Source organism: Carcharhinus amblyrhynchos, chromosome 15 (assembly GCF_965287045.1).
Source record: "Carcharhinus amblyrhynchos chromosome 15, sCarAmb.v2.hapA, whole genome shotgun sequence".
NCBI classification, from domain to species: domain Eukaryota; kingdom Metazoa; phylum Chordata; class Chondrichthyes; order Carcharhiniformes; family Carcharhinidae; genus Carcharhinus; species Carcharhinus amblyrhynchos.
This window is the reverse complement of record NC_137338.1, coordinates 21,836,027-21,859,534: the sequence shown is the minus strand read 5'-3', so window position 1 is coordinate 21,859,534 and position 23,508 is coordinate 21,836,027. Positions and strand designations below refer to the sequence as shown.

The window sequence follows — 23,508 nt, the reverse complement described above, 5'->3', positions numbered from 1 at the left end:
GGGTTTGCACGTTCTTCCTGTATCAGCATGGGTTTCCTCCAGGTGCTCCAGTTTCCTCCCACAGTCTAAAGATGTGCAGGTTAGGTTAGATGTGTTGGCCATGCTAAATTCTCCCTCAGTGTGTCTGAACAGGTGCCGGAGTGTAGCGACTAGCAGATTTTCACAGTACCTTCATCACAAGTAAGCCTACTTATGACTAATAAATAAATTTTAATTTACTTTTTAGTATGTGGAGGCACTATATGATTAACATTGTTACTGACAGAAAATATACAGCAACTTTTAATGCAACACAAATTTTACTTTAAAAACTTGTGGGTTGAAATCATCACCCTACGATATTAGTAACAAACCTTTTTAAACTTTGAAGTTCCTTAAAGACCTGAAAGGAATATTCAGCAAATGAATGCTCAATTATTTTATTCCTCTCGTATATTGCAACAGAACAAGGTGGATCTCAAAAATCAGTAAACCAGATGAGATAATAAAAGCTTTAAAACCATTGCAGATTTCGTGTTTCATTAATTTTATAAACATATTTTCAAACTGTGAATCTCAGTTGTTAATTAATCACTTTAATCCATCAACAGCCAGTTTAATTAATAGGTTGATGCATACCTGTTGAGTAATTCCTGTGTATGTAGGATGTTGGATATGGATTGGCAAGATGGCTGCGTCGAGAGCTGTAACGTTCACAGCTATGGTACGAGTGGGCACCAGGAAGTGGTAAAGTAGCACGGTACTGATAATTCGGATTTGTTGACGCACAAATGGTCTCAGCATTGGGTATCAACCAACTGCTCACTGAGGACAATGACAAAATTATTCTGGTGAAATCAATAGTAGTTTAAACATAATTGTGCAGAAAGTACATTCTGAATTGTGCAGTGTCGACTGTTCTGTCCCCACAGAGTTTCCATTACCTGATCCAAAAGTAACTTTATTCTTTTCAGATTTACATTTTGCTTAAACTTTACCATTGAAAACCTACAGTGCAGAAAGAGGCCATCTGGCCCATTGAGTCTGCACCAACTGTTTGAGAGAGCATCCCACCAAGGCTGTCCCTTCTACCCTATCTCTGCAACCCTGCATGGTCAATCCACCTAGCCTACCCATCTTTGGATTGTGGGAGAAAACTGGAGCACCCAGAGGAAACATGCAGAAACAGGGAAAATGTGTAAACTCCCAAAAAAGGGTGAACTGGGGACAGTCACCCAAGACTGGAATTGAACCGCAGTCTCCCTGTCACTGTGAAGGAGCAGTGCTAACCACTGTGCCACCATGCCACCATATGGTTCTAAACTATTAATATATATCACAGGATCACAGATTACTATAGTGCAGAAGAGGCCCTTTGGCCCATCGAGGCATCGACACATGAAATGCCCCGAGTTGCCCACCTAATCCCACTTGCCAGCACTTGGCCCATAACCTTGAATGGTATGATGTGCCAAGTCCTTATCCAAGTACTTTTTAAAAGGCTGCGAGGCATCCCACCTCCACCACCCTCCCAGGCAATTCATTCAAGACCGTCACCAACGTCTGAGTAAAATAGATTTTTCTCAAATCCCCCCTAAACCTCTGACCCCTCACTTTTAACTTACGTCCCCTCAGAACTGACCCTTCCAGTGCGTTCACATCCTTCCTATATTGTGGTGATCAGAACTAAACACAGTACTCCAGATGTGGCTTCACCAAAGTTCTATATAACTCCATCATGACCTCTCTGCTTTTGTAATCTATACCCTGATTGAGTGTGTCATATGCCTTTTTCACCACCGTATTAACCTGCCTCTTTGCCTTCAGTGATCTATGGACAAACATGCCAAAGTCCCTTTTCCCTTCGGAACTTCCTAGTGTCAGACCTTTCATAGTACACTTTCTTGTCAAATTACTCATTCCAAGGTGCATCACCTCACACTTTTCAGGGTTAAGTTCCATCTGCCACCTACCCACTCATTTGACCATCTCATCTATATTTCCCTGTACCCAAGAAACTCAACCTCACTATTAACCATCTGGCCAATCTTTGTGTCATTGGCAAACTTACTGATCCCATCCCCCACTTAATCATTTATGTCATTTCTATGAATAACGAACAACACAGGGGCCCAGCACGGATCCCTGTGGTAGTCCATTGGTCACTGGCCTCCAGTCACTAAATCAGCTGTCTGTCACCACCTTCTAACTCCTATCGCTAAGCCAATTATGAATCCACCTTGTCAGATCACCCTATATCCCATGTATATTAGCCTTAATAAGTCTCCCATGTGGGACTTTGTCAAAGGTTTTGCTGAAATCTATGTAAACTACATCAACCACACTACCCTCATCCACACATTTGGTTACATACTCAAAAAATTCAATCAAATTTGTTGCGTATGCCCTCCCTCTGACAAAACCAAGCTGACTATCCCTGATCAAACCTTCCGTCTCCAAACAGAGGTAGGTTCTTTCCTTCAGAATCTTTTCCAGCAGTTTCCCAACCACAGACCTGAGACTCACTGGTCCGTATTTCCCTGGCTTGTCTCTACAACCTTTCTTAAAATAATGGGACCACATTAGGCATTTGTCAGTCCTCTGGCACCCCTCCAGTGGCCAGGGAAGAATAAAAAGTTTGGGTCAGAGCCCCTGCAATTTCTTCCCTTGCCTCCCCCAACAGCCCAGGACACAATTCATCCGGACCTGGATATTTGTCCACTTTTAAGCCCGCCAATACCTCCAACACCTTGTCACTCCCTATGATAATTTTTTTCTAGAGTCTCACAGTCCCTCTCCCCAAGTTCCATAACTACCCCCTCAGTCTCATGGGTGAAAACAGATGTGAGCTATTCATTTAACATCCTACTAATCTCTTCTGCCTCCACCCATAGATTTCTCCCTTGGCCCTTAATGGGCCCTTCTCTTTTCCTGGTTATTCTCTTCCCATTGATACACTTACAAAATATCTTAGTATTTTCCCTACTTTTACCAGCCAGACCATTCTTATATCCCCTCTTTGCTTTCCTAATTGAGTTCTTAAACTCCATCTTGCACTTTCTGTACTCCACTAGTACCTTCGCAGACTTACTCCTATTACGCTTGTTAAAAGCTTCTCTTTTCTTTCTCATTGCATTCTGAATGTCTCTAGTCATCCAGTTCTTTGGGCTTGTTATACCTTCCTATTACTCTAGAGGGAACACGTTGGGCCTGTACCCTCCCCATTTCATCTTTGAACACCCCCCAGTGTTCTACTGTAGATTTCCCCACAAGTAACTCATTCCAGTCTACCTTGGCCAGATCCTGCCTAATTTTGTTAAAATCTAGTCTTCCCCAATCCAAAAGCTTTTTCTGTGACTTATCAATTGCTTTATCCATAATAAATTTGAGTTGAAGCATGTTGTGGTCGCTATCAGCAAAATGCTCCCCCACCGACACATCAATAAGAACTAGGAACAGGAGTAGGCCATCTGGCCCCTCAAGCCTGCTCTACCATTCAATAAGATCATGGCTGATCGTTTTGTGGACTCAGCTCCACTTACCCGCCCACTCACCATAACTTTTCATTCCTTTACTGTTCAAAAATTTACTCTTGCCTTAAAAACATTCAATGAGGTCACCTCAACTGCTTCCATAGATTCATAACCATTTGTGTGAAGAAGTTCTTCCTTAACTTAGTCCTGAATCTGCTTCCTCTTATTTTGAGGCTATGCCCCCTAGTTATAGTTTCACCCACCAGTGGAAACAACTTCCCTGCTTCTATCTTATCTATTCCCTTCATAATCTTATATGTTTCTACAACATCTCCCCTCATTCTTCTGAATTCCAATGAGTATAGGCCCAGTTAACTCAGTTTCTCCTCATAAGCCAACCCTCTCAACTCCAGAATCAACCTGGTGAATCTATTTGCATCCCCTCCAATGCCAGCATATCCTTTCTCAATAAGGAGACCAAAACTCTACTCAGTAGTCCAGATGTGGCCTCACCAGCACCTTATACGCTGCAACATAACCTCACTGTTTTTAAACTCTATCCCTCTAGCAATAAAGGACAAAGTTCCATTTGCCTTCTTAATTATCTGCTGCACCTGCAAACCAACTCCTTATGATTCTTGTACAAGGACACCCAGGTCCCTCTGTACAGCAGTATGCTGCAATTTTCACCATTTAAATAACATTTGCTGTTTTTCCTACCAAATTGGTAGGAACAACATTACACTCCATCTGCCAGACCCTCCCCCACTCACTTAGACTATCTATATCCCTTTACAGACTTTCAGCATTCTCTGCACACTTTGCTCTGCCACCCATCTCAATGTCATCTGTGAATTTTGATGCACTACACTTGGTCCTCAACTCCAAATCAACAACCTGTCCCGCTTCATTCCCCAAAATTAGGTCCAGCTCAGCTTGTTGGATTCGCTACATGTTGACCCAAGAAGTTTTCCTGTATACATTTTAAGAACTCTACTCCATCTAAGCCCTTAACATGATGGCTTTCCCAATTAATGTTGAGAAAGTTGAAATCACCTAATATAATTATCCTCTTATTATTTTTACATCCCTATGCAAATTGTGCCCATATTTGCTCTTCAATTTCCTGCTGACTATCTGGGGATCCATAATAAACACCTAGCAACATCATTGTCCCCTTTTTATTCCTAAACTTTACCCACAAAGCTTCATTTGATGCCCCCTCCAAGATATCATCACTCCTTACTGCAGTAACTGCCTCCTTGTATACAATATATATTTCATATATATTAGTATTAATATACAGTCTGCAATGTAATATATTTTAGACTAAGAAGTTTCAATTTCTAGATTTGAAAGTAACACCATTTTGAAAATGGGTAAAAAGACAGGAAAAAATAAGAAGCTATGATTTGGGAAACGTTCATTTCGGTTCTCCTAACCTCAAAACAGTTGCTAATATCAACAGTATGATGAGGAATTGTATGGATACAATCACAATACTGTACAGAAACAGATTGAGGACTTTTTAAAGAATATTTTTATCCAAAAGAGTGACATTACTAAACTGAACAATCGTACTCAGCAAGCAATGTGTGCTGAATCACTCGCAATGGTAATGCAATTTTTAAATTCTGTCTCAATAATAATCACCGTATGTCCACATAGAAGTTCCATATTATAAGCTGAATTATAGAAGGAAATGGATTACAGGTAACCTCAAACCAGAAAGATGTTCTCAATGTGGCTTTGGATGCAATCTGTGTATTGCCAATTTTCTTTATATTGCATCATATTAACATTTTTTGGATTTTTTTATGCTTAAATATTTTTAGGTCACCATTACATAGAATCTCTACAGTATAAATGGAGGCCATTTGGCCCATTGAGTTTGCACCGACCACAATCCCATGCAGTTCCTATTCCTGTAACCTTCATTTACCCTGCTAATCCCCTGATTTTAGGGTCAATGTAGTATGGCCATTCAACCTAACCCACACATTTTTGGACTATGGAAGGAAACTGAAGGAAACCCACACAGACACAGGGAGAATGTGCAGACTCCACATAGACAATGACCAAAGGCCATTGCCCTGGCGCTGCGAGGCAGCAGTGCTAACCACTGTTCCCCCATGCCTCCCCAAAATTGTTTTATCACAAACCGTCACACCAGTTGCAATCTGCTTCCTTCAAAATTTTCCATCAAATTTTTAAAAAGTTTGAAACTAATGACATTTAACACAAATGCATGTACTAGGCATCTAAACAGAAGTGTCAAAACTGAACTGTCTACCCAAAGATGTCCATGATGTAAATTGGAGTCTGAAAATCAGATGGCTTACTGAGGTCAAAGTTTTTTTTGTCAACCCTGCTTATGCCTTACAAGTATGGGTGCATTACTTTTAAAATTTTTCTACTCCAATGGGCAGCAGGGTGACATTGCTACCTTACAGCAGCAGGGACCCAGATTCGATTGCTGGCTTAGGTCACTGTCTGTGCTGAGTCTGCACATGTCTGAAGTGGAACTGATCCACTTCAGATCAGCCATGATCTTATTGAATGGTGGCAGGCTCGAGGGGCTGGATGGCCTACTCCTGCTCCTATTTCTTATATTATGTTCTTATGTTCTTCCCGTATCTGCGTGGGTTTCCTCCGGGTGATCCAGTTTTCTCCACAGTCCAAAAGACATGCTGATTAGCTGCATTAACCATGCTAAATTCTCCCTCAGTGTACCCAAACAGGCGACAGAGTGTGGCAACTAAGGAATTTTCACAGCAACTTCATGGCAATGTTACTGTCAACCTGTTTATGACACTAGTAAATAAACTCAGGGAATAGCAGGTATGCCAGCCATCTTCATTCTTCTCTGAAATTCAGAGAAACTGAGAACCTATCAACTTTATAGTTATCAGAACCAAGCCTTGTTACTGTAAATATTACTGTCTGTATTTATTTACTGTCTGTAAATCTGCTCAATGATCTTTCTAACAGTAACTTTATTATATATTACCATGCCTGCACACAAAGTTTTCGACTTACTGTGAGAGTAACTCATGGGCTGATTTTCAGAAAAGTCATCTGAGCAATCCTTATAGCTGGCTCTAGGGGTTTAAATAAAAATATGGCATTATCCATCATGGAACAACTTTGTCATTTAATTGTTCATGTATACATTCTACCTTCCTTCTTCTTGAAAAACAGCGACACACATGCTGGAGTCTGGCTCCTTCTCCACCAACAGGTAGCTTAAAGCTGATCTCCCATAGAGCAGGTTCCCAATACTAAACAGGTACCTTCCTAAATCCGTTAAGCGTTTTCAGTGCTGGTCACAAAATTATTATTTTTTTTAAAATAAAACTTATTCCATATCACTGTTAATTCACATTATTATATACACCAGGTTTCTTGTCGTGCTGTGCTTTTAGTTCTCATTTTCCTAAACAGTTTCTTTTAAGCACAGCCGCAATTTTATTTGAAGCAAGGTTTGTAAGATGTGAATTCCTTTGAGACTTCCAACATTCAAGCCTTGGTGGAGGAGGATGAATTAATTGAGAATGTATGGGCAGGCAGATATGAACACACACACACACACACACACACACACACACACACACACACACACAAAATTATATCTCCTCCTGCATACACGTTTGTATGGTATGGGTTTTCTAAATCCTGAAAAAAAAGTGTTTGAAAGCACAGGTGGAAGCTGGCTGAGGAGTCTGGAACATTCCAAATGATAAGTGTAAAATGATTTGACATCTTCTAATGTCACTGTTTGATACTGCACTGTACTGACAAATGCTTATTGAATACTGACACCACATCACTAAATTCTCCTAGTAGCAAACATGGACCTCAAGATTGAAGGGTAATCCCTTCAAGAAGGACAAATTATACACTTGGGAGATTCTCTCCTACTGGTCATGCACTGCAACCTTCTGAAACCACACACAAAGAATACAGTGCTTTCCATCTGGAAGACCATAAAAACAGCGATCTCTGCACCAAATCTATAGCTCTTGCTCTCTGCAACTTCATAAGGATGGGAATGGGAGGGGCTGCCTTGTTATTGAAGGCACCTTTACAAAACCGATGTACCCCATTAATAGGGTGGTATTTTATGCCCCCCATTATGGCAAATTCGGAAGTGGGGAGGGCACTTAATCAGGTGAGATGGTCACGGGTGGGGACCCCAGCACCTCAATCCCATTTAGGTTGTGACAGGAAGACCCATGGATGGCCTTCCCATCTCACCACCAACTGAGGCCCTTAAGCAAGTAACTGAGGGACTGATTGGGCTAGTTCTGTTCTTGTGTGAGGAACATCCATCCTCTATTCCCTGAGGACTGCCTCCTCATTATGTTAAAGGATATCATTTTCTTAGGGTAGGATTTTACGGCCTCCATCGAGCAAGATTGAAAATTCCTGCCCAAGATCAACAGCGATTTTCATTGTCGGACCCTCGCCCACGCCAATTCCGTGGAGGACAAGATGTTAGAGTTCCGCCAAAGTCAACCCTTCTCCCCTCCTACTGCCCAGTGGTACTCAACATGTTAAATGGTGTTATATTCTCTTGCTCATCATCTGAAGCTCCCTCTGGTGCTGCGCTCTGAATTGGTGTTTGTCATGATAATGGGATTGAGGTAAAAGTCCAGCTTGTGCCTCATATTTTCAGGTGTGTTGCATTTGGAGACCCAACAACATATTAGAGATTGGTAGTGGAAGAACGGGAAGCAGAAACAGGAGGCTGTGTGCAGGAAGATTTGGTGTGCATCAGCATCAAAAGATAGAAGAGCCGTTGAGGCCATAATGAAAATATAACCAACACTTGCATGACAGCTAAAAATGACCCTCTCGCTGCCATTACTTAAACAGATTCACAGTCACAATAGCTAAGTGATATCTCTTCAAAACTGCTTTACTATTCCTGGTCCACCTCCAATGCTGGTTCTATAACCAATAGTTATAGACAGCACTGACTTGTATGAAAGAATACATTTATGATGTCCACCCTCTACAAGGCACAAGTCAGTCTTTTTAGATAGCACTTTCAAACCCACAATCATTACCATCTAGAAAGCAGCTACTTGGGGACACCTGGAGGTTCACCTTCCTCACTTGGGAACATATCACCATTCATCCACTGTCCTAACAGCACCGAGGGTGTACCTACACCACATGGATTGCAACAGTTCAAGAAAACAGTGCACCACTTTCTTCGCAAGGGTAATTAGGAATGGGTAATAAATGCTGGCCTGGCCACAAATGCCCACATCCCAAATCCATTCAAAGTCCCTGAACCAGTAGTTCTGAGCACTAATCACTTCCCACAAATTTACAGTGATTTTCTGCAGTTAATGTAATGGCTTAACTATGCTAGGAGTTGTGGGTTTTAACAAAAAGAAAAGAACATAGCTTACACACCTGCTTTCAAAGTAACAACAACAGATTTATTCCAGGAAATGTTCTCTGCACAGAATACAAAGTAAAAGCAAACAGCAGCCTGTGCATCATCAAATCATGTGATCAGCTCTTAAAGCAATCTGCAATCCTTTCAAATATATAAGTTAACCTGCAAGAAGTCTATACACGGAAACAGTGTTCCGACTGGCAATATAGAATTTAGCTTCTGTGAGACAATGGAGTCCTGTGCTAGTTTGGCAGGTTCTGTCCCAGAACGTGCAGTTAAAAGTTCTTTAAATTGAGATCATGCTTTTAAATTGGAACCTTGTGTGCAAAGATGCACAATCTCAATAAGGTGGTTCACCACCCACTTCTCAAGGATAATTAGAAATGCTGACCTTACAGCAACAGTCATAAACGAATCAAAGAAAATACACTGATCTTGGTACTTCTTTTGATGCCAATGATTGTCTTCTCATTTCCTCCAAACTGGATTTATCCAGCTTTGAGATACATGGGCAGATGTATGGTCTGATATTTCCTGAAACCCATGCACTTCATTGCAACAATGAACGGACATCCTTCTTCCGCCCTCCCCCCCTCACACTGGACAATGCCCACTCATCACTCACATGTGCCAAGTTCACTGAACTTTTTCCGGCACTGGATCCGGGTGTGCTGGACAAGATCATGCCTGCTCACCTCAGCATGCACCTCTGTCTCTGTTGAGGTGGCCTCCTCCTTCCATCCATGGATATCAATATGTCTCTCCTGGCTGTGATAGCCTCAACCAAGGCTCTGAGGCAGTTGTCTGGGAAATAAGGGGCTTGCTCATTGCTGGAACTCTACTTCTGCCTGTTGTGTCTACCAATGCTGGTCATTTTGCAGACAGTGATGCCTCCATGGCTTCTACATGCTGCCATTAAATTTTGCAGTGGGCTACCATTTTCATTTTGTCAGGCCCATAATATTGACAGTTATGTGGCTTATAGGGACTGTAATGTCCTATAATCTCTTGACGTGTTACCAGTTTACACAAAATGCAACCAGAAGAATATTATAAAAGCTAAGCAATTTGTTACACTGTCCTTTCCAATATCCTCCCTGTTTGAGAAGGAACTGAACATGCGAGTTTAGTTCAATAATCATTGAATCTCTACAGCACAGAAGGAGACCATTCGGTCCATCAAGGCCACACCAATCACAATCCCACCAGGCCCTAGTCCCATAACCCCAAATATTTATCCTGATAATCCCACGACAATTTAGCATGGCCAATCAAACTAACCCGCACATCTTTCAGACTATGGGAGGAAACCGGAGCATCCGGAGAAAACCTACGCGGACACGGGGAGAACGTGCAAACTCCACACTGACAGTGATGCACGGGCAGAATTGAACCCAAGTCCCTGGCACTGTGAGGCAGCAGTGCTAACCACTGTACCACTGTACCACCCCAATGGTTTCTTGCAGTTGGGCGTGCTTCCTCAGTGCATATGGGCAACTAATTTCAACGTGATTTTAAATACACAATCAGAAAGACAACTTATCAATAAAAAAATGTCAATGTGTGTTCTGCTAAAAACTACTGACCAACCTTTCTTTGGCATCCAGGAATGCTTTTGCGAAGGGATTGTTCTTGATCTTCAGAGTCGTAACCTTAAAACAACAAATAAAACCCAAAAACACAAGCTATTATGTAGTCAGCTGATTAACTAAAAATCAAAGCTAATAGAATGATTAAGGCACCTGCCTGACAGGAAGGCCATTTTTTCCCCCCTTCTTTACAGCTAACATGCTTATGAACACAGCCAAAGGGACAAGATTGTCATTTGTACAGACTCCTCCCATCTCAATTCATGGGATTTGCATAGGCTGCCTTACTCCTACCAGCCAACCCACACAAGCACTCTATCCCTCCAAATTCCCCTTCGACTCGCTTGAATGGTTGGTGGAATTGGGAGGCAGAATAAGTTCACTCAACTCCCTTAACTTAATAGATATTTAATTTTGATCTTGGAGAGAGCTTCACTCTTGGATCAGGCTCTGTGCCGCACAAAGTAATCCCTGATTTATAATAAGACCAGAAATATTCATTTGCATCAGAGTCCAGTCCAAAACTTCAGGGCAAAAGGTAAAAAGTTGCATCATTCACAAATCACCCTACTCTTCAACTTCCCAAAATGGAACATTGCAAAGTGTAAGTACTGAAAAGAGCCCCATGGTAAATTCATTGAACATCTGCAAAAGGAAGATTCTGTAAAAAGGATCGAACTGGCCATTTTTCCCCCCATTCATTCATGGGATGTGGGCATCATTGGCTGGGCCAGCATTTATTTATTTATTTACAGATTTTTATTGAAATTTCACCATTCGTACCCAGGCCCTTAGATAATAGCATGATGGAACCACCTCCCCACAATATGTGACAATGTTGTAGCAACACCAGGATTTTTGAATTCAGACAATGCTTAGCTCTTGTTCATAGAAACTGATGCTAGCTTGCCTTTCCTCACATCTCGCAACCACGTCATTACAAACTCAGTGCTCTCATTTATCCTCCGAATGCCAACATTCATACATCTGTCCCAAGTCAGATATTTGGTGCAAAAACAAATGGGTTAAAATATTATCGTTGGATGGAGCCAGCAAACATTTGGAATAAAGGAAACAATTGATTTACCTGTTGATAAACTGGAAAAGCGACTAAATTCAGAAGGAAGTAAAATCGTACCAAGGAGAAGACACTGGTGCAATAATGCAGTCCTTAAGAACCAGGATGCTTGAGAAAGCCATGACAAGGCTCAATATTATCACTGCCTGCCCACATTAAAAGCCTCAAACACTTCATGCACATGGTTTTATGACCTACATCCACTACTCCAAAGAATATAAAGTGCAAATGTTCATTCAGTATTCTATTCTTAAATTTTGAATGATCGTTGCTGAATAATTAGAGGTGCCTGCAATGGCATCCAACGTGAACAAGGAAACACTTGAAAACATCCATCATAAATCATAATGAAAAGTATGAAGCGCACCAAAATAATTACAAAAATCTCATCATAAACCAATGATGGTTGCACTGACCTCTTCATTCTGGTACGCTGTCACTGCAATGAACTGGGTCTCAGGAAAAGAGTGATTTGAAATCATCCTGCGAGGGCCCCCCACACGCACTATATAAACTTGTGGCTTGTATTTATGGAGAGAATTTAGAATCACCTGTTAAAAAAATGATGGAAAATTCACATGTAAACTCTGATTTTGTAAGCTAAGCAAGTTGTAATTGAACTGAACAATGGGGCAATTGCACTATTGCCACCTCTCAAAGAGCAGTTCTGGCCACACTTTGTAATGTGAGGCTTTGGAGGTATCAGGAGGGGAGTTATTCATAGCAAAATGCTCAGCCTCTGACCTCCTCTAGTAGCCACAGTACTTACATGGCTGGTCTAGTTCAGCATCTGATCAATGGTAATCCCAGGACACTGGCAATGGGGTTTCAGTAAAGATAATATCAGTATAAAGCATATTTTGCTTTTGTAACGTGTTAAAGTACTTCAAAGCCAATGAACTACTTATGAAGTGTCGTCCCAACACCTCTCCATCATTTCAACAAGTCTCTCTCTCTCTCTGAGCACCACCAAAATGTCATTTTCCTGTCAGTTTTTACTAAAGATAAAAATAAAGTCTTTCTTCAGTTTGCTGCATTTTAATCATTACTAGATAAGAATGTGAGAGGTGTGTTCAGGTGAGTTAGGATTGAGTTCAACTGTGATTTTCCTGTTGGTCAAATACTCTGCAAACCAAAGCAGTTTAACCTCAAAGGAAGAATCATCGAATTGTTACAGCACATTGGAGGCCATTTGGCCTATTGTGTCTAAGCTGGCTCTCTGCAAGAACAATTCACCTAGCCTCACATCTTTTCCCATAACTTTGCAAATCCTTCCATCATGCAATCCTCTTTGGAAAGCCATGATTGAATTTGCTTCCACCACACTCTCAGGCAGTGCAATGCAGATCCTAGACACCCCATCCTACCAAGTGACAGACTAAAAAGCAAATAAAAACTAGCTCTGTGGCAGATTCCCCTTCATCTAGGAATTGAAGGAAATGTACATTGTCATAAATCAGCAGCTTCAGGGAAAAAAATAAGGAGAGCATTACGTTTTCCAATTAATATTGAGGAATTTTATCAGGTGGGTTCAAGTATTTGCAGTGGAATTAGTGAAGAGAATGTCTAGTTCTGCTCTGGAACATAACTATAAAGAAGTCACTAACTCTGTGTAGCCAATGACTCTTACACCAGAGAGCTATAGAACTGACCTTGCCATTCTTCATCCTGACAAACTTCAACAACTCTTAAAATGTAGTTTTGCAATTGGCCATATTAGGTTGGTGTTTGTTGTTGACAGCAAGTGACAAGAAAGAAAATTGTCCCTTTTTCTATTATCGACAATACAATTGTAATTGCAAAACAGATTTAAATGATAATTAATGATAGAAATTTTATAACAGATCCACGTGTATGAAACTAACCTACAAATACAGAAAGAACATAAAAGAGAAAAAGAGAAAAGGCATTCCTGGTGATTCTTTTAAAATATTGAAAATATTAGATAACACTAATCTAAAATAAAAGTGCTACATTTTGCGTGTTAATTATTTTAAAGTAATGGACAGCTCAGCAACTCTGTTCTGGAACCAACATGATATAGATCTTTCCTCCAATAAATATGTTGTATATCTTTTTAGTATGGTTTGTTGTTTTTTCTGGCTGTAAAAAGGACACAGTTAATTTCATAATTACAAAACCACTCTAATTATATAATTTTGCATAAAACACTTACTTTTGTTCAATGTCAATTTTAGCAAAATCTGTGCCAAGGAAAACATAAATGACTGAACTCATTACAAACGTTTTTACATGAAATTGTACTCATTGGGAGATCTCTTAATGGGCTGCCAGGCTGCATCAAGCAAAACCTCTTTTTTCTGACTAAAACACGATGTCCATTAAACTCTGAAAGTGCCAATTAGACCTGTTTATTCTTGTTTATGTTTGGTTTCCTTTCAAACAATAGCCTATATGAGTAGAGTAGGCTGAGAGGATTGCTATAATTACATTAATGCACACTTGATATTTCACAATTGCCCTGCTTGTTATTGCAAATGAGATGGGAGGAGAAAGCCCTACCTGCCCACCAGTGTTGGCTTTATTTGTTAACTTGACTTTGCTGAAAGAGATTGGAGCTTTCATCCAGTGTGCCCCAAAGTTAGGGGAGTCAGGGTGGATGTAAACGCAACTCTGTGTCAGGGGTTCTGGTTTACCAGCTGGAATCCATTCTCCATTCACATATTTCCAACGATGACTGTCAGCAGCAACAAAGTCTAGCAGGAATGAATACATGGCATTTGGATCCAATCCAGATACACTTATTTTCAGAACTGGAAACATTCGCCTGAAAGAGGGAAAGAGAGGGAGGGAGAGAAAAAAAATCAACCTTTCCTTCTGGGGAAGCACATAATGGTAATTGCACTGAACAGCAGGGGAAAGCATAATAACCTTTTCAAAAAAATAAAGGCTTGGCTACCATTCACATACAGGGGCTAATTTTCCTATTAATCCAAACATGCAGACAAGCAACATAGGAAGTAAATGGATTAACAAGTGTTCAGCAATTGATTCCTAAGATACAAGCAGAGGTGAGGAATAACTGGGTTGGAAAAGGGATAGTTTTTGCATTAGTCTTTCAGAACAGCAGTTGCATTACTGCGCCACCTCCATAGGGAGTGTGAGGTTTTCCCTTCTTAAAAAAAAATTTGAACAGCACAATGGTTAAATCTACCAGCATTGTATTTTACACATGTTATGCAATGGCAAAATAGTTGGAGGCATCATAGACACCAAATGCTAAAAGTGCATTAGTGTTAATGAAGCAGCTGCTAATAGTGGCACAAACTGCAAATAGTTTCCCATTGTGAGCAGGTGTAAGGAAAGGACAGCTACATTAATATTGTTCTTATCTTGCTAAGTACAGTTTCTTACAAATTCTTCAGGAAAGGTGTAATGACAAAGTACAAAGAACAGTACAGCACAGCAACAGGCCCTTCAGTCCACCAAGTCTGTTCCAACAAAGATTCCTCTCTAATCTAATATTTTCTTGCCTCTATGTGGTCCAAATCTCTCTATTATCCCCTGCCTATTGATCTATCTATCAAGATGTTACAGAATCTGTTTCCACCCCCTCCTCCAGCGGCACGTTCCAGGCATTCACCATCCTCTGTGTGAAAAACCTGTCCCTTACATTTCTTTTAAACTTTTGCCCTCTCACTCTCAACCTATGTCCACAATTAATTGATCTTCCACCCAAGGAAAAAGACTCTGAGTATCCACTCTATCCAAGCCTGTCATAATCTTGTAAACCCGTATCAGATACACCACCCTCATCCTCCAACTCTCCAATGAAAACAATCCAAGTTTGTTCAATCTTTCTTCATATCCTCCAAACCAGTCAACCCTGGTAAACCTCTTCTGCACTCTTTCCAATGCACCAACGTCCTTATAGTAATGTGGTGACCCGAACTGTACACAATACTCCAAATGTGGCCTAACCCAGGTTTTGTATAGCTGCAACATGATTTTCCAATTCCTATACTCAATGCCTCAACCAATGAAGGTCAGCAATCCATACGCATCTTGTCCACCTTGTTCACCTGAGTTGCCACCTTCAGGAAACTGTGAATGTGCATGCCTAGATCCCTCTGTATGCTAATATTTCTAAGGGCTCTACCATTTACTGCATACTTTACTGCACAGGTCCTGCCAGTGAAGTGACAGGAAATGCAATGCTCATGATATGACTAGAGCTGGATTATGCAGCATGGTGGGGAAGCAGATTCAATTGCAGGTAAAGTGGCAGGGAGACATCAGAAAGACAGGCTGTTCTGGTAGGGCTTCACTTCACATAGCAAAACACTGTGAATCAGCACCAATGTTGTGTTTTGCCAAGAATGTGCAGGTACTGGTTCCCTTCTGCAATACAGGAAAGTATGCACAGGGGAAGGCAGAGCTGACAAGCAGCCCAAGACAATTCATTATTGGTGACACAATGGTTAGCACTGCTGCCTTACAGTCCCAGGGACCTGGTTCAATTCCCAGCTTCAGTCACTGTCTGTGTAGAATCTGCACATTCTCCCTGTGTCTATATAGGGGTGCTCTGGTTCCCTCCCACAGTCTGAAAGATGTGCTGGATAGATGCATTGGCTATGCTAAATTGTCCCTCTGTGTACCCAAACAGGGACCGGAAAGTGTCGACTCGGAGATTTTCACAATAACTTCATTGTGGTGTTAAAGTATGCCTACTTACGACTGAAACCTTTAACTTATCTTGCTGTACATAGAGTTAACATATTCAAAGTTTAGAATCCCTACAGTGCAGAAGGAGGCCATTCAGCCCATCAAGTCTGCACCAACAACAATCCCGCCCAGGCCCTAACCCCGTAACCCACATATTTACCCTGCTAATCTCCCTAATACTGAGGGTCAATGTAGCATGGCCAATCCACCTGCACATTTCTAAATTTGCTGACATTCACCTCATATTGTTATTATTGTATTATATTTTTCAATCGGACACAATCATCATATGCTTGATGCACTTTCATTTTGTGACATGTCAATTCTTGCTGAAGTGGAAGCAGGAAATAAATGCTCTGTACTTGCCTTGAATTAGAAGCTTTAATAGCCTCAAATTATCCAGCATTGCAGTATTCTGTTTCATTGGCAGCTTCTTACATGATGTACAGAACTTCACTTTGATTTGTCATTGTATTTAATCAAAGATATATTCTTGACTTCTTACTATCCTTTCTTTATGGTAGTAATGAATTGATACCGAGGCACAGGTCTCTGAAAGCCTCTGCAGTTTAGTGTCAAATGCAATAGTTATTAATATACTACATGCCCCATGTTCCAATGTTTAGCAAAAATAGGCAAAGCAAAACTATTGCATCATGTATTCTATAAAATATCTGAATGCTTCATTTCTTTTCGACTTTCAAGAAAGAGTACCAGAGCTGTAACAACTCAAAAGCTACAATTGAAAAAGTTGCACCAATTACTAGGGAAACACAGTAGCACAGTGGTTAGCACTGCTACTTCACAGCACCAGGGACATGGGTTCAATTCCTGGCTTGGGTCACTGTCTGCGTGGAGTGTGTACGCTCTCTCAGTGTCTGTGTGCTCTGGTTTCCTCCCACAGTCTGAAAGACATGCTGGTTAGTTGTATTGACCCAAACAGGCACTTGACTGTGGCAACTAGGAGAATTTCACAGTAACTTCATTGCAGTGCTAATGTAAGCCTTACTTGTTACTAATAAATAAACTTTAACTTTTAATTAAGCAAAATGCCTTGAATTTTCTTCTCAATTTTAAGAAAAAAAAGTTAAGAGCCTATTTCCAGACAGATTGAAGCAGGTAGTAAAATAGACAGCGAAAAATACTGGACGGGCAGCACTGTGGGGGGTCCTGGGGAGGCCAGCGATCAAGCTGGCCAGCAAACTGCAATCCCTGACAGTTGAGGGCTGCTGGTGCACACGCAGAATTCCAGAACAATCAAACTCTGGCGTGAATAGCCCCACCCCCCAGCCTTTTAATAAGATTCACAATTGTGACGTCTGCATTGCACAGAGTGTGGGAGATTCGAGTGAAACTCCCACTGAACAAAATAATTGTGATTTACACCTGTTTTCTTGCCAATTCAGCACTTTTGGGAGAATCGCTGCTGTAGCTTCTCCTCAACTCTGTTTTAAATTGGCTGCCCCTCATCCTAAGACTATAACCTCTCATTCTAGAATGCCCCACAAGAGGAAGCGTCCGCTCCACATCTACTGTATCCATACCTTTTATCATCTTGAACAATATGGACCAAATGACCTCCTATAACTTGGTAACAATTCTGTAATTGCATTTATGGAACAAAATAAATGGAGTTCCATTGGGGTGATTTTCAGCTGAAACGCCCATTACATCTAATATGTGCTATATCCTCCAAATGGCATCAGCAAGAAATTCAAAACATTTTCCTAGTGCTCCTCTTCCTGGTCACATCAAGCACAGTTTCTGAGTGGCCTCCAGCAATCCCTTTAAGATTAGAATGTTCAAAGCCTAATATTATGAGCAGAATATACAAAGCTTACATTCTGCCCAGTTATACATTAGATTAGAATATAATAGTATAGAATACCTATAGTGCAGAAGGGGCCATTCAGCCCATCACACCTGCATAGACAATAATCCCACCCAAGCCCTACCCCATACTCCCACATATTTACCCTGCTAATCCCCTTAAAAATTAAAGTTTACTATTGGTCACAAGTAAGCCTTACATTAACACTGCAATGAAGTTACTGTGGAAATTGTTGCTGGCATTTAAGGCAACAGAAATCTGAAGGCAGAGGTGTAAAATCAGAAACCTTGATGGAAGGAAAGCATAATCTAAACAAGATTTGAAAGTGCGGCTTCTGAAAGTGCAATTTGAAATAACTTGTATGGAAGCCAGAGTTCAGAGAAACAAGGTGGCTCTCTGTGTAAAAATCATCTGGAGGGATTTTAAGGAGAAATCCACATTCACTTGGGTTCAGAGAGGAGTGAGTCTTACCACAGTCATCCTGTGTGTTTAAAAGTGACTTTGTGTGTTAATGAGACCGTAGTATCTTAAAATGTACTTTGTAATCATGTTAATCTTAAAATTTGTGTCATGATTGTGAAGCTAAGGGGGAGTAAAGGAGTACTGTATCATAATCCAATTCTTTCATGTTTATTAAATGTTTTTTCCTTATTTTTAAAACTAATCTGCAGCCCTGTATCACTGCTCCTCCAGTGAAAAAGTAAATCCAGGTTCCTTTCTGTGATCTTTTCATTCAGTTATAGCATCAACTGAGATCACAACAACATACATACATACAGACATACATACACAAACACACATATACATATTTACAACTAAAAACTGTTCTTCAGAATTCAAAGGATCATTGATAAGGATTAGACTGTTCTGTGAATTAACACAGTGTCCCCTCACTTCTCGGAACTGGGTTCCATTCAAGCACTGCTGATGGCACATCCTATAAACTAATTCCATAGTGCTTTGTACTATGGGCTAATTTTTAAAAAACTAATTCTCCTTGTATAGAGCTTTGAATGACAGCAGTGCAATTTGCAAATTGAGTTGTGGAGGTCATTATTAATTCTAATAGATGGAAAATTGTGCCCAGTGCAGTGGTCTGCGCATCCAAATTGACAATATGCCCTTGCATTGTGCAGAACATTGCTTAGCATGTGCTAATTCTTCAAATCCATCCTTTGGTAAACTTTAGCTGTTTTTTTTTCTTTTCCTTCATTTCTTTTCCACTACTTTGCATTCAGAGAGCAGCCACCTGACTATTCACACCTCACCTAGACACATCTTTTGTTTCTCTACTTATCCCGCTTGCACCATCAATATTTTTGTCATCTAATCTCTTCTACCCTCAACCCCACCATAAATCTTCCCTTTTTCTGCCCCCATCCTCTCTTCAAAAACTGTTACATTTCTAATTATTCTCAGTTCTGAGAAAAACCTGAAATGTTGGCTGAAATTTTACAATCCCATCCGTGACACGAATCGTCATGGGCGAATCAGAAAATTTCAGGTAGGAATGGAAAATTCCATCAGTTAACTCAGTTTCTCTCACCACAGATGCTACCAGACCTGTTGAGCATTTTTAGCATTTCCTGTCTTTATTTATTTTAGTCAGCCAGCTGAGAAGGTTATTCGAAGATTCTTTCATGATTTTTCCCCGCTGTAACTTCACTATTTGACTCTTCCATTTATGCAAGTTATATTGTTTCAGAAACTCTTCTCGGTTAGATTTTGTTCAACCAAGCATGTTTATCTGGTAGACCTCATCAACGTTTTGTCCCCTTCGGCCAAGCTCACCCCACAACTGGAGAATCCCGCCCAAGGTCAATGGGCCTTTGTGTGGTCTGCCCCTGCCCACTATAATTCCGTGACAGACAGGACAAGAGAACAGTGTTATGGCTTACATTAACACTGCAATGAAGTTACTATGAAATTGCCACACTCCAGTGCCTGTTTGGGTGAATGCACCTAACCCCCGCACATCTTTCAGACTGTGGGAGCACCCGGAGGAAACCTACACAGACACAGGGAGAACATGCAAACTCCACACAGACAGTGACCCAAGCTGGGAATCAAACCCAGGTCCCTGGCACTGTGCCACCAGGCTTGAGCAGTTCACAAGTACTGCTCAATCCAAACATTCAGTGAAGCTTCACTTGGCCACCCATCTGCACGCAACTTTCGCCAGCAGTAGAGTCACACTAGAAACAAACTGTAGGAGACACTGTAGCAACCCCAGATCAGAGTGTCTGTCTCTGAGTCACTGAATCTCAGTTGTGATGGCATATTCCAAGTGAATGGGGTTGGGGGGGGAGGGGGGGGGGGCAGTGGTGTGGTGGTCGAATTAGAGTCAATGGAAGGAGGAACATTACTTCAGAAATAACACAAAAATAACCAACCATCACTTCAAGTATTGATATATTTACCTGCACAAAAATGGACAGCACTCTAAGTAATTTATTACATATCTGTTTTGAGATAGGAAGCATTTCATAAATGCAAGTCCTCCATTAGGAAATTTAAAAGCTTATAATATAAAATGGGTTTTAGTTAGAGATATCTCAGAATTGTATGTTACACAGAACACTTGACTTTGCTTCATGACATGCGTGAGATATTCCATTTTCCTTTATCATGACATAAAGTTCAATTCTAATGAGAGGGTACAGGAGCACTTTGATCAGATCAAGTGCTGCATTCACCTAATCCGTCACTGTCCAACACGATAACTGCTGTCACCAACATTAAACTCCTGAAAATGGAATAAAACCACTTTCTACAAATTCCATATTACGTGAAATAAGAGAGGTTGGAGCAGATTTCAAATGCATGATAGTTTTTTAAACTTGATGCACTGTTTGATTTCAATTTTGGGTTTCATAATTCTTCCCTACTTTGAGGCATGCCAATTCATGTACTGTTAGGGTTACTTATTATAAAATAGTCAAAGAGATATAAATAATTGCAAACAATTTATTGCCAGGATTCCTCAATCTCAATCAAATCTCAGAATTAAGTGTTTGAAAGATTTGATCAAGACTTCATGTTTCTCTTTATCTTTGAAATTAACTTAATGTGTTCACTGTTCCAATGAGGCCACGCCAATAGCCTGCAGCTAAAACATTTCCTTTGTTATTTTTGTTGACAACTCCTCAAAGGACATACTCCAGTGAGGAGCTAGTTTAATGCTTTCTACTGATTTTGTGGGGTGCTCTGATCTATAGTACACCGGCCAAAAGTGTAGTGGGAGCAAATATAATCATGATTTACAAAAAGGGAATTGATTAAATACTGGAAAGAAAAAAAGCACATTACAGGGGTTATGAGGAAAGAGCAAGAGGAGTTCAACTCTTTTTAAGAAGCGGAACAGGAACAATGGGCTGAATGGCCCCTTCCTGTTCTGTTTGCCATTACGTTTGAAACAATGATGTGTCATTTTATTGAAAAAAAAGGGAACTTTATGAGGTAGCCCAATAGGGATATCTACACTGACATTAACAGAAATTAGAGAATATGAGACAAGCACTTTAGCAATCAGATTTATTTATAAAAAGACAAATGTTCCCAAATCATGCAGGCTTCAGTACCTTAAGGGTATTAGTCAAAAAGTAGCTACAGACAAGAAAATCCAGAGAAATGCTGAGCTGAGATTTTTGGTGCAGGTGGAAATTTGCCAATGTCGAACAGACAATATGTACTGAATTATTATTTTCACAGGAAAGCTTAAAAATCTTTAAACCTGCAGCGTACAGATTGGGACAGAGATCCCTGGACCTCAATCAAAACGCACAATACAAAAGTAATATTAACAATAGGAAGATAGAAAGAAGGCAGATCAAAAGGAGAAAGCAAAACCTGAAGGAAGAAATGCAGAAAGTCAGCAGAGAGAGGAAGAAAACTGAAAGAGAAGAGACTCTAAACAGAAGCTGAGAACATTTATGATGGCAGATTAAATAAAGGAAATTCCCTAAGTGCAGGCTAAATACATAACAGTCCTCAGCGCTTCTACAACTTTATTTTATTGGGCATACATAGAGAACAAAAGGACAACTAAGTTTGTCAAACATATGAGAAACCCATTCGTAAGATAACCTAATGCAACAATTTTATCTGAAGCCAGAGTGTGAACATTATAGAAAGTACACTTAATCCTAATGCATTTCGCAGCAAATATATGTTACCAAGTTCAGTTTAACTTTGCCTATTGAGTGCACGTTATTAATTATTCGAACTATTGCATTATTAGTAGTAATTTCAACCACATCTTTCCTCTGTGAATTTATTCCATTCCAGCAATTCAAAACATCTGGAACCCTTGTGAAATCACAAATTGGGATCTCCACGTAGTAAGCATTAGACCTTTATTTAGCCTTCTTGGATCAATGATTTTACTAACCTCCCATTCTTGGTAACAATCATTTCGTTGGTGACTGCTTTGAATTTTTGCCAAAGGTTTGCATCTTCCAGGGTGACTTTCAATTGCTTCTCGGTGGGATCTCCTTTCTCACTGCCCGCCACTAATTCACATTCAAGAGCACTGAGCAACCGAGCCACACTGCTCTTGCCCTCACTCTCGTTCATGCTGGCCAGACCACCAAATCTGAGCTAAAACTAAAATTGAAATAAGACAATCTAACACTGCGACTAGTCAATCAGCATTCTGGTTCTAAGTAAAGCCGACCATTAGATGGGTGATTAAATAAACTTTACAGCAATGACTTCTCCTGTCACATGATGTTCACCCTAATTGCTATTGGTTTCTTGTATTAATATCAGTTGTTGCACAGACTGACGGTTGCAGTTCACTCAATGGTATAGCCAGAGTTCAGCAAACAGACACACATTGTCATTAGGATGAACTCACCACAGTTAGTTATTTCCGACCGGGGGTGTGCAGTTTTTAAAATACAGCTAAACAATTTAAAGCTAGGTTAATAAATAAAAATTATAATGCCTAAAGTAGCTATTGACAGACTGCATTTAGTGACATGCTCCGCTTCCTCTGAAAATTTACTTTAGAAAATGAAAAATAATTGTTAAATTGAAGATGGCAATTATTTTGGAACGAAGTTCTTAAACTCTATTTAAACACTTTAATTCTTTTGCTTTGTATTATTCGATTGATTTCCATTTATTTGAAGTGATTTGAGTAACTTGTCTGCAATATTACACTATGGTAGTCTCTTTATAAATTATACATAGAATGTAATAGATTCAGATACGTGCAAGAACGATACGTGAATGTGTATTATATCCGTAGACATAAAACATGAGGGGATATTGTCGCTTCGCCATAAGTAGAACATATCTGTCCAAACCGGTAGATACCCAGTTCCGCATGTAGTTTCACAGTGCTCGGACCTAAACAAAGACCTAAACCTCGGAAAGACCTGGCGGACCAGACCTGAAAAATTAGGGGCACGAACCTACTTCAGTGACACAAATCCGAAAAAGAAAGCCCATTC

The 23,508-nt window shown here is 40.3% G+C and overlaps 1 protein-coding gene across 1 annotated transcript in view; it reads right to left on the bottom strand.

Annotated features, from left to right (window-relative positions):
• The window catches only part of LOC145352924 (T-box transcription factor TBX19-like), a 28,363-nt gene extending 5,739 nt beyond the window's left edge, over positions 1 to 22,624 (bottom strand). The window contains exons 1-6 of the mRNA XM_080203227.1: positions 22,440 to 22,624; positions 14,056 to 14,320; positions 11,949 to 12,083; positions 10,456 to 10,517; positions 6,492 to 6,553; positions 619 to 804 (exon numbers count right to left, since the gene is read on the bottom strand). Coding sequence (XP_080059353.1) covers positions 619 to 804; positions 6,492 to 6,553; positions 10,456 to 10,517; positions 11,949 to 12,083; positions 14,056 to 14,320; positions 22,440 to 22,624 — 895 coding nt within the window. The remainder of the gene's footprint in view (positions 1 to 618; positions 805 to 6,491; positions 6,554 to 10,455; positions 10,518 to 11,948; positions 12,084 to 14,055; positions 14,321 to 22,439) is intronic.
• Positions 22,625 to 23,508: the final 884 nt, after the last annotated feature.